This window comes from Oncorhynchus gorbuscha, linkage group LG09 (genome assembly GCF_021184085.1).
Source record: "Oncorhynchus gorbuscha isolate QuinsamMale2020 ecotype Even-year linkage group LG09, OgorEven_v1.0, whole genome shotgun sequence".
NCBI classification, from domain to species: Eukaryota; Metazoa; Chordata; class Actinopteri; order Salmoniformes; family Salmonidae; genus Oncorhynchus; species Oncorhynchus gorbuscha.
In genome coordinates, this window is record NC_060181.1 from 26,210,565 (window position 1) to 26,223,265 (window position 12,701).

The 12,701-nt window shown below is 43.3% G+C and overlaps 1 protein-coding gene across 5 annotated transcripts in view; it reads left to right on the forward strand.

Annotated features, from left to right (window-relative positions):
• Positions 1-1,693: 1,693 nt before the first annotated feature.
• The window catches only part of LOC124043326 (lysophosphatidylcholine acyltransferase 1-like), a 36,159-nt gene continuing 25,151 nt past the window's right edge, over positions 1,694-12,701 (forward strand). For 2 of the 5 annotated variants that reach the window (XM_046361828.1, XM_046361829.1), the window contains exons 1-2: positions 1,694-1,765; positions 2,162-2,283. In XM_046361828.1, coding sequence (XP_046217784.1) covers positions 1,747-1,765; positions 2,162-2,283 — 141 coding nt within the window. In that variant the 5' untranslated portion in view covers positions 1,694-1,746. Of the gene's footprint in view, positions 1,766-1,989; positions 2,064-2,161; positions 2,284-12,701 lie in introns of those variants that run through there. The other 3 variants (XM_046361826.1, XM_046361827.1, XM_046361830.1) reach the window with 3 other exon arrangements.

Consider the following 12,701-nt stretch of genomic DNA (forward strand, 5'->3'; position numbering starts at 1 on the left):
GCTTGCCTGAGATGGTTTCTGACAGTTTGTGCAGAAATTCTTCGGTCATGCAAACCCAGAGTTTCCTCATCTGTCCAGGTGGCTGGTCTAGTAGTCACGATCCCGCAGCTGAAGAATGCCAGATGTGGAGGTCCTGGGCTGGCGTGTTTTCATGTTGTCTGCGGTTGTGAGGCCGGTTGGATATACGGCTAAATTCTCTAAAACAATGTTGGAGGCAGCTTATGGTAGAGAACATTCAATTATCTGGCACCTGCTCTGGTGTACATTCCTGCAGTCTGCATGCCTACTGCACGCTTCCTCAAATCTTGCCATTGTTGTGTGACAAAACTGCACATTATAGAATGGTCTTTTATTGTCCCCAACAGCAGGTGAACCTGTTGAATGATCATGCTGTTTAATCAACTTCTGGATATAACACGCCTGTCAGGTGGATGACTATCTTGGCAAACGAGAAATTCTCACAACAGTGATGGAAACAAATTTGTGCACAAAATTTGAGAGAACTAAGCTTTTTGTGCATATGGAACGTTTCTGGGATCTTTTATCCCAGCTCATGAAACATGAGACCAACACTTTACATGTTGCATTTTTATTTTTGTTCAGTTTAATTTGAGTGTACCTTTACTATGTTACGTCTAGTCTATGAGACCAGGCTAAAACAAGAGAGACCCAAAGACTTCAAACTGAGAAACATGGTCTCAGAGCATTTCATATGATTTTGTCTGTGTTTGTTAAGTATTCATTTGTGGCTGTCCATCATCTATTCCCTATGATATATTATGAATTGCAATTCATACAATATGTTACAGATTTACAAAAGGTATGGTGTGTTAGGAATTACAATTTGTTGTGGCTAATTGTATGCTATGTAATTGCAAAGTAGCTAAAAAGCTCAAGTTGTCCGTGATGAGATTCGAACACGCAAACTTTGCTTTGCTAGATGTTTCCGTTATACGCTCACCCCTCAGACCAACCACCCTCCTATAATTTTTGCCTCAAGTAACCTTCTATCTTATGTAACCATACCTAACATAACATATTATGCTAATTTGAGTGTCCCAGATTTATGTTTACTATGTTACGTCTAGTCAATGAGACTAATCTGCACTGAGTAACACATTTATTGGTGGATCAGGTGAGAGAGGAAGCACTACAACTTCACACACATATTCGTACACACACACTCAAAGGTATCTGGCACTTCTCAAAGACACATATCAGTTATCGATGTGTGTGTGTGTGCCTGTGTCTGTGTGTGGCATGTGTGCTGAATTTGTGGCACCACTGTACAAAAAAAGTATTAAAAGGATCCTACACCTTCCAAAGTGATCTCAGAAAAAGGGACTCCTTAATACGCGTGCGCAGTCCCTGCATGCTCAAATGAGCCATCCTCCCTTCACCGCCCCACATCTATCTCCCTACCAGTGTGTTGTGAACAACAATAGTGGAATTGGCGGTTTGCCTTCAGAATAAAAGTCCCAATTGAAACATGTAAATGGTTAAAATAGCGGAATCGTGCCACAATTGGACAAGACCAAGGATGGGCAACTTTGATGGGGGTGGGTGCCACAAAAAAAGGGAACTCATCATGAGTGTCCCCCCCCACACAGACATATTGTAGTGTCACAACTGTTATTGTGGTACTTTAATTGTGGGAAGTCACCATTCATATTGTAACGTACAGCCTCACCTATGCTCTTCACAGATGTGTTCTGAGTGTCACTGAGTAGGCTGATAGCCCATTTCATGGACCCAAGAGCCATAGGTAAGACTATACATTGCAATATAAGTATGCCTCCAATGCAATTCTGATGTCTAATACTTCACAGTGCGATTTCAACTGATGTTTTACTTTTGTCAAATTAACTCATTAATGTCTTCAGTTGATCCTATATAGCAACATCCCAAACCTGTTTAGCATATAGTCCAACAAGATGGGGAACTTGGAGAACTTTTATTTAAGGCAAACAACCGATTCCAGTATTGTTGCTCACCACACATACGTCATCTCCCTCACAGACGAGAACGAATTGATGGTCCTCGAGCCGACAGATCAGCACCGTGTAGCTAGCCTACATAGTCGATTTCAAAGAAGCATTGCCTGTTTATTGTGGAAGAGAACCTGTTGCTAACTGATAACTGTTTGTTTATTTGTTTTCAGTTATGAAGTTGCCAAATAAGCAGCATCATTCCTCGGAGAATGAAGATGGGTCGGACTTGCCTCCCCCGTTCAGAAATCCTTTCGTTCACGAGTTACGATTCACTCCCTTGGAGAAAATCAGGGTAAGCAACCGTTCAACTTTTCATGACATCGTATCTAATGAACATTCAAATTATGTGTTGATGTTTTATTTCGCCTGTTAGCTAGACAGTTAACATTACTATGTTCTACAGTAGGTACTAGCAGGCTAGCTACTAGTAGGTACTTGATTTTTCTCCGCCCACCAAGTTTTCCGTGCCTTTTAAGCTTGTTGTTGCATGTTGCTAGAATAATTGGTATATCTCGACCATAAGCTACATTTAGGGACTCGACTCAAAACCAAACATATGCTGTAATTTTATGGTGATTTGATCAAATAAAAAAGCGTTGATTTACAATATACCAGAGCCAACGTTTTGTAGCTATTATATTGGTGATATTGATTTTCATCATTTGCATGTCAAACGTTGGCATTGGATTTCCACGTCCAAGAGTAGCAGTCAACTGTAAAGCTGTTGTCCTAAATGACTGGACAGCGTTCACTGTTAAAGGGAGGGTTGCCTACTGTGGCTTTTGAATAGATCTGGGTCACACACACATTCGTTCTCTCTCATTGATTGATAGGAAATAACGTTAATGAACAGAATCATTTCTCTGCATCTGCATAACACCTGCTAAACTATGTACGCCCCAAAACAATTTGATTACACACACATTCTTATATCCTTGTGGAGTTCTACTTTTAGTTTTTTTTTATATTCAAAATCCTATTTCCCCTAACCTTAATCTCTACACCTAACCCTTAAGTTTAAAATGGCCTTTGGCCTCATTGGATAGAAGAACAAGACCACACACACACACAGTTGTCCCCATGCTCTCTGTTTAGCCTTCTCAACACAGCCATGGGGCTTGGACATGCAGTTGTCACTATGAGACCATGTTGCAAAGGACAGAATGGCTGTAGCATATGACATCGTTAAGAAAATTATTTTCCTTATTTGCACCAAGTGTTTCATTTCCTGACTGTAACATTCTAGCTAATGTGTGTAGCTAGTTAGTATTTTGAGGAGTGAGAGAAATGTAACTGACTTTCATTACAATAACATTAGAAAGTATACCAGGCGTTCTTCCTATAAGTGCAGGAAATGTGGTATGTCCCGTTCCTGTTTCCTTGGTCTCTCAGCTCTCACACAGCCCCAGGACTAGGGTGTGTCCCAGTCACTCTCCGCCATATACTGTACAGCAGGGCTCTCCAACCCTGGTCCTGGAGAGCTACCCTCCTGTAGTGTTGTCATGATACCAACGATACAATACCAGGCCAAGTAGGACGTTTTAAATTGACACAATACCTGTTAGCGAAGGTGTCCACTAGAGATGGCGTGAAGGAGCTTGCAGGGATTTGTAGTCTTACACAATGTCTACTTTGATGCTAAATAGCATGTTCCTATCAGAGTAAGTAGAGCCGACTATATTGATAAGTCACCTTGTATGAGAGAGATTTCCATGGTTATTAAAACATCACGTCAGGGTAAGCCGACACGAAGCACAGCCTTTATTTTAAGTGTTCCTAAAATTCCCCATGGGAAAATGAAGGGTGGAAAAACGATTGGAACCATTTCCCCGCTTGACCGCTAGGTTTTATGGGTAATATGACACCTCCACTGTGGGGCTGTATTCACACTTCTACTCAATACAACATATATTGAATTTTAACTTCACACTGTATAATAACACTGAATAGAATGGCTACTTTGCTCATATTTGCAAAGGCCTACCTGTGACTTGGCTGGAGGAATAGGGAGAAATATGCATGCATAATGATCTGCATGTCATTGTGGCAATTGGGAAAACTGCATAAAACCTTCTTTACTCTTCAGTTACCACACACTCCCTCACACATTCACTTTGTCTCCCTCTCATAAACACACACACCACTCTCTCATCCACAAACCCATACACACTGCTCCCACTTTAAAAAACATTAAGCACCAAACAGAATGTAAGGAGCACCAGAAAGAGATTTTTGATAGTTTAGGCTAACATTAGACTTATATGAGTCCTTACATGAGGCCTATGGGAGTCCTTACATGAGGCCTATGGGAGTCCTTACATGAGGCCTATGGGAGTCCTTACATGAGGCCTATGGGAGTCCTTACATGAGGCCTATGGGAGTCCTGAGGCCTACATGAGGCCTATGGGAGTCCTTACATGAGGCCTATGGGAGTCCTTACATGAGGCCTATGGGAGTCCTTACATGAGGCCTATGGGAGTCCTTACATGAGGCCTATGGGAGTCCTTACATGAGGCCTATGGGAGTCCTTACATGAGGCCTATGGGAGTCCTTACATGAGGCCTATGGGAGTCCTTACATGAGGCCTATGGGAGTCCTTACATGAGGCCTATGGGAGTCCTTACATGAGGCCTATGGGAGTCCTTACATGAGGCCTATGGGAGTCCTTACATGAGGCCTATGGGTCCTTAGAGGCCTATGGGAGTCCTTACATGAGGCCTATGGGTCCTTAGTCCTTACATGAGGCCTATGGGAGTCCTTACATGAGGCCTATGGGAGTCCTTACATGAGGCCTATGGGAGTCCTTACATGAGGCCTATGGGAGTCCTTACATGAGGCCTATGGGAGTCCTTACATGAGGCCTATGGGAGTCCTTACATGAGGCCTATGGGAGTCCTTACATGAGGCCTATGGGAGTCCTTACATGAGGCCTATGGGAGTCCTTACATGAGGCCTATGGGAGTCCTTACATGAGGCCTATGGGAGTCCTTACATGAGGCCTATGGGAGTCCTTACATGAGGCCTATGGGAGTCCTATATTTTAAAGCACATGAGTAGCAGAGCTTTCTTCCTCTGCCAATCAACATTTCCTAGACCTACTGTCAAAATACTTGGTTGTTAGCTAGCTAGGTGATGCGACTGTACAACGTTGTTTATCAAACCAATAATTAGCGACCCAGGATTAGTTTAAAACGGCCTGCGACGTATCGAAAATCGAAATCGCGCAGGAAGAAGAAAGGTCGCTCTGGTTATAGGAGTCGTGTTTCTTTAACCGTTTGAGACTATCTGTTTTCTTTGCTGTAAAACTGCAAGCCTGCCTGTCACTGTACATTCTCACTCCAACCCCAGTTCTAACTAACCTGATTCAGTTTATCAACCAGGTAATTATTAGAATCAAGTGCGCTAGATGAGAGTTTGAGTGAACCTACAGGACGGTAGCTCTCCAGGAACAGGGATGGAGAGCCCTTCTCAACAGTGTCCAGGAAACTTGCCTCCATTTTGGCACAGAACATTTTGTGCCAGCAGTGGAAGAGAAACACAGCTAACAAGTTTACTCCTGCGGCAGGAGGCTTGCTTTGCACACAGCCACACACACGTGTGCGCACGCACATGCACACACACTTTAAACATAATGTCGACACACACACTGCAGACAGAGACGAGGGGAAGAACGTAACTCGATAAAGGAGCAGAAAGGACAGAGACTTTGGAACAGCATTTAGCTTCTGAATCTGGTGCTAATTATTCCAGTCTCTGGATCTAGGCCAAGCCTCTGGAAATGTGTGTCTTTTCTATTGTAACACAAGCACCTTGGCCTTTTAAATTGTATTTCTTAGAAGACTGTCACAGTGTATCCAATTGCATTGCCGTTGCATGTCTGTCAAAGATTACATCTACATTATTGTTAAACTCAGATCAAAGTAATAGTTAGGCTAGTTGGACAGAAAAAGGTGGAGGTTACTTGGGTTGAAGTACACACACACACACACACACACACACTTGGGCCAATCAGAGTTGTGAAGGTTGCTAGTTGAGTTAGTGAACTGTAGTATGGGTCTATCTCAGTCTTGTTCTCACTAGCCTACTACCTGTGCTTACTGTGAAGTTGTCCAGGTGTGTTTTTCTATTCTATGTACACACACACACACACACACTGGTTCATTTAAGAGCTGCCTTTCTCTCTCTGCCTGAAGATAAACACTAGTTCCCTTCATGCAGCTGGCAACAGAGTCATATAACTGAGTAACACGTTTTAGTGTGTGTGTGTCACACCAACACATGTAAGTACATTCCTCCCTCAGGCCTCTCTCTCTCCCAGACGGCCTATTTTTGAAGAAGAGGAGTTTGCAAAACAACAAAAACACCCCAAATGAATTAACTTCACAATGAACTAACAAAACGTCCCTAATAAAGAAGTCACTCACTGACTGACTCTCTATTGTAGTGTCTCTGTCTGCCATTTAGCCTATGGATAAGGTCTGCATTCTTTGAGTAGCCTGTGTGTGTGTGACATTAGTTAGGTTCAGTTAGCCCTCGCAGAGCTGAAGTCCTTCTGGTTTGCATTTCTTCCTGGCGGCCCTTATGATGCAACTAAATAATATCAGCTTCTGCTAATAAGCACTTCAAGCTGTTGGTTCATTAGACTGACAGACACACCCAGAGGGGGATCTGGGACTATCCCCCACAGACCGGAAGGAGGGAGATGGGTGGGAGAGAGGCGGAGGATGGAAAGGTCATACTGTCAGTGACAGTACAGGGATAGAAAAAAGAGGGAGTGCAGGGGATGGAGGAAAAAGAAGGGATTGGGGCTTGGGGCTTGGGGCTATCGGTGACATAGACCGGAAGGAAGAAAGGGGGGGTGTGGAAGAGGTAGAAAGAGGGATATTTTGTTATATTTGACAACTACAAAGGTCTTCAAACCAAGATTCCAAAGACCTGTGTGTGTGTGACCCTAGCAGCAGCAGATGGGTGGATTGGTTCTGAAGGACAGATGGAGAGTTAAGGCGTCTGGGTTAAATTGGCCCCAAGTAGAACTCCTAGTACTGTTTGACTCACTATCCAGTATACACTTCCTCAAATCAACGATTTTATTGAGTTACAGGAAATCAGTTAATTTGTATAAATTAATTAGGCCCTGATCTATGGATTTCACATGGCTGGGAATACAGATATGCACCTGTGGATCAGAACCAGTCAGTATCTGGCTTGATCACCATTTGCAGCCCAACACGTCTCCTTTGCAAAGAGTTGATCAGGTTGTTAATTGTGACCTGTGGAATGTTTTCCCCACTCCTCTTCAATGGCTGTGTGAAGTTGCTGGATATTGGCGGGAACTGGAACACGCTGTCATACACGTCGTGTTTGTTGACATTTAGTTAGTGTTAGTTAGCCCAGGGAGCTGAAGTCCTTGGGGTTTGCATTTCTCCCTGGCGGCACTGATGATGCAACTAAATAATAGCAGCTTCTGTTAATAAGAGCATCCCAAACATGCTCAATGGGTGACATGTTGGGTGAGTATGCAGCCATGGAAGAACTGGGACATTTTCAGCTTCCATGAATTGTGTACAGATCCGTGCGATTATGGGGCCGTGCGTTATCATGCTGCAACATGAGGTGATGGCTGCGGATGAATGGTACGACAATGGTTCTCAGGATCATGTCACTATCTCTTTGCATTCAAATTGCCATTGATAAAATGCAATTGTGTTTGTCTGTAGATTTATTCCTGCCTGCATCGTAACCCCAATGCCGCCATGAGGCACTCTGTTCACAACGTTGACATCAGTAAACCTATTGCCCACACAACGCCATACATGCTGTAACTGCACAGTACAGTTGAAACCGGGATTCATTAATGAAGAGCACACTTCTCCAGCGTGCCAGTGACCATCGAAGGTGAGAATTTGCTCACTGAAGTCGTTTAGGACGCCGAACTGCAATCAGGTCAAGACCCTGGTGAGGACGACGAGCATGCAGATTAGCTTCCCTGAGACGGTTTGTGCAGAAATTCTCTGGTTTCCAGGTAGCTGGTCTCACGATCCTGCAGGTGAAGAAGCCAGATTTGGAGATCCTGGGCTGGTGTGGTTACGGGTGGTCCGCGATTGTGAGGCCGGTTGGACGTACTGTGAAATTCTCTAAAATGATGTTGCAGGTGGCTTATGGTAGATAAATTAATATTAAATTCTCTGCCCACAGCTCTGGTGGATATTCCTGCAGTTAGCATGCCAATTGCACAGTCACTTAACTTGAGACGTCTGGCATTGTGTTATGACTGCACATTTTAAAGTGGCCTTTTATTGTCCCCTGCACAAGGTGCAGCAGTGTAAGGATCAAGCTTCTTGATATGCCACACCTGTCAGGTGGATAGATTATCTTGGCAAAGGAGAAATGCTCACTAACCGGGATGTAAACAAATTTGTGCACAAAATTTGAGTGACGTTTGTGTATGAAACATTTCTGGGATCTTTTATTCCAGCTCATGAGACATGGGACCAACACTTGTTGCATTTCTACATGTTGCATTTATGTTTTTGTTCAGTGTAAGGTAACTCACGAAATCTGTCATTAAGTTGGCTGTTGCGGAGGAGATCTTAGTTGTACATCTAACTAAGATGTTTGGTGCAGTATTTCACAAGTATAAAAAAAAAATGCATGAAAACAAGTCAACAACCATTTTAATTGAAGAATCCCTACTGTTGACCAATCACGGACGAAGGGGCATACACTTCGGCAACCGAACTTCGGCTTGCCTCGAGAAAACTCATGTGCACAAAGTGATAAAAAATAATAATCTTGCAGTAGACCAGAAAAATCGTCAGAAAGTGCTGTTATAATATATGCATGAGGACGCCTTTAGAAGGCAGAGACCCACCCCTACGTGTGCGCCAGGGTTTCCGTTTGACCGGCAACATTTTAATTTACCGGACATTTGAGAAATGTACCTAACCTACCTGGCCTACCTAACCTGATTATGGCGTCCACCCATGGTGCTCACAATGACAAATCATATTTAGGTTATGGTAATGAATCTTAAAAGATCACTAGGATATGCATTGGCGGAGTGTGAGATTCAAGATTGGGGAAGCACATTTTGTCCATAAAAATGCAACTTTATAATAAAACATTCCATGCATCATCGCATGTGCAGACTTACAGTATAGTATGTAAGAGGGCCTACTATGTGTAATGTGACGAGTAGATTGGATAGTCATAATATAACTCAATCACTGTTCACAAAAAATACCGTTCAATGCATTGGCTGAGCGTGTGTAGTGTAGAGGCCTGTGCTATAGGCCCTATCAGAAACATTTCTTTCTCTGCTTGGGGAAAAACACATTTCATGCAATTCTGCTACACTTTTCTATGACTGGAGACATTAGCAGAATATTTTTTTAATATGACAAATGACAGGGTAGTCTACTCTGCTGAAACTGATAAACAGAGCAATAAAAATGACCTTGGTCATATAATATGCCCATGAGAAGGGGGGAGAGAAATATAATATGACTGGATGAGGTAGTTATTGTTCAAAAACTAACTTTTACGTGGCACTGACCCACAATGATAGTGAACGTGTGCAGTGTGCACTCACTGGGTGTATGGCCGATGCTCTCCCATGGTGCCAATAAGACAAATCTTTGACACTTCTCTGTTTTCTCAATGACATTCAAATCAGCATTGGGGAAAAAAGGTTTGTTCCACCTGAGCGAGTCTGACCACAAGTCAGAGACCACTATGACGACACACCAAATGGGTTTGATGGATTGTGGGGGAATAGGCTTTTGTAGGCTACATTCCAAGCGATTTCTTCAAATGGTTCGACTGCCGTCGGCATCCAAAGATTATCCAATTTGAAAAAGCGCGTGGAGGTAAGGATGACAGTAGTGGTGTAGTCCAGGTATTCCCAAACTAGGGTACACCAAATACAAATGTGATTCACATTTACAAAAAAATATATTTAAAAATAAAAATTCCCTCACATTTTCAAACAGCCCATTTATATCTTCCAATGGGGCTATACATTTGGGTGAGGTTATTTTCTCGCCTGAGTAGCCTTGTTTCACTGCCAAACATCCCCCCCCGAAGAACACCAGTCTCAACGTCAACAGTGAAGAGGTGACTCTGGGATGCTGCTCTTCTAGGCAGAGTTCCTCTGTCCACTGTCTGTCCTTTTGCCCATCTGAATCATTTATTTTTATTGGCCAGTCTGAGATATGGCATTATCCTTGCAACTTTGCCTAGAAGGCCAGCATCCCGGAGTCACCTCTTCACTGGTCACGTTGAGACTGGTGTTTTGCAGGTAATATTTAATGAATCTGCCAGTTGAGGACTTGATGCATCTGTTTCTCAAACTAGACACTCTAGTGTACTTGTCCTCTTGCTCAGTTGTGCACCGGGGCCTCCCACTCTTTCTATTTTGGTTGGAGCTAGTTTACGCTGTTCTGTGAGGGGAGTAGTACAAAGCATGTATGAGATCTTCAGTTTCTTGGCAATTTCTTGCATGGAAAAGCCTTCATTTCTCAGAACAAGAATATACTGACGAGTTTCAGAACAAAGTTCTTTGTTTCTGGCCATTTTGAGCCTGTAATCGAACCCACAAATGCTAATGCTCCAGATACTCAATTAGTCTAAAGAATGGCAGTTATATTGCTGCTTTAATTAGGACAACAGTTTTCAGCAGTGCTAACATAATTGCAAAAGGGTTTTCTAATGGTCCATTAGCTAATCCAAGTGTATAATTTTAAAGGCTAACACAACGTGCCATTGGAACACAGGTGTGATGGTTGCTGATATTGGGCCTCTGTAGATATTCCAATAAAAATCAGCAGTTTCCAACTGCAATAGTCATTTACATTAACAATGTCTACACTGTATTTCTGACCAATTTGATGTTATTTTAATGGACAAAGAATGTGCTTTTCTTTCAAAAACAAGAACATTTCGAAGTGACCCCAAATTTGTGAACGGTAGTGTGTGTATATCTAAACTCAGCAAAAAAAGAAACGTCCTCTCACTGTCAACTGCGTTTATTTTCAGTAAACTTAACACGTGTAAATATTTGTATGAACATAACAAGATTCAACAACTGAGACATAAACTGAACAAGTTCCACAGGCATGTGACAAACAGAAATGGAATAATGTGTCCTTGAACAAAGGGGAGGTCAAAATCAAAAGTAAGTCAGTATCTGGTGTGGCCACCAGCTGCATTAAGTTTTGCAGTGCATCTCCTCATGGACTGCACCAGATTTGCCAGTTCTTGCTGTGTGATGTTACCCCACTCTTCCACCAAGGCACCTGCAAGTTCCCTGACATTTCTGAGGGGGGGAATGGCCCTAGCCCTCACCCTCCAAAACTACAGATCCCAGACGTGCTCAATGGGATTGAGATCCGGGCTCTTCGCTGGCCATGCCAGAACACTGACATTCCTGTCTTGCAGGAAACCATGCACAGAATGAGCAGTATGACTGGTGGCATTGTCATGCTGGAGGGTCATGTCAGGATGAGCCTGCAGGAAGGGTACCACATGAGGAGGAGGATGTCTTCCCTGTAACGCACAGCATTGAAATTGCCTGCAATGACGACAAGCTGAGTCCGATGATGCTGTGACACAATGCCCCAGACCATGATGGACCCTCCACCTCCAAATCAATCCCGCTCCAGAGTACAGGCCTCGGTGTAACGCTCATTCCTTCGATGATAAATGCGAATCCGACCATCACCCCTGGTGAGACACAACCGTGACCCGTCAGTGAAGAGCACTTTTGGCCAGTCCTGTCTGGTCAAGCGACGGTGGATTTGTGCCCATAGGCGACGTTGTTGCCGGTGATGTCTAGTGAGGACATGCCTTACAACAGGCCTACAGCCCTCATTCCAGCCTCCCTCAGCCTATTGCGGACAGTCTGAGCACTGTTGGAGGGATTGTTTGTTCCTGGTGTAACTCAGGCAGTTATTGTTATTGCTATCTTGTACCTGTCCCGCAGCTGTGATGTTCGGCTGTACCGATCCTGTGCAGGTGTTGTTACACATGGTCTGCCCCTGTGAGGAAGATCAGCTGTCCGTCCTGTCTCCCTGTAGCGCTGTCTCAGTAAGGACATCTGACCACATCTGCAGTCCTCATGCCTCCTTGCAGCATGCCTAATGCATGTTCATGCAGAACCTGGGCATCTTTCTTTTGGTGTTTTTCAGAGTCAGTGGAACGGCCTCTAGTGTCCCTAAATTTTCCTATCTGTGACCTTAATTGCTTACCGTCTGTAAGCTGTTAATGTCTTAATGACTGTTCCACAGGTGCATGTTCAATAATTGTTTATGGTTCATTGAACAAGCATGGGAAACAGTGTTTTAACCCTCTACAATGATCTGTGAGGTTATTTGGATTTTTATGAATCCTCTTTGAAAGACAGGGTCCTGAAAAGTTTTTTTCCATTGATTCTTGAAGAATATAACTTATAAATTCCTCATGCGCTTTGTTCAACTGTCACACTCCATGAGAACCCAACATATAAACTTGTTTTTTCCAATGTTTGTAAACATTGTAAATGTAAACAAACACTGTAAAGCCTCATAACATAGTTAAAACAATACTTTTGATATCATGGATGGTCAGTCCTTGCATCCATAGCTCTGTCTATTCCATCTGAGAGTGGTTACATTTCTCAAGGCCCATCCCTCAGCTTTTTACCAAAACAGGCGGGGTGGCCATTTTGTTATT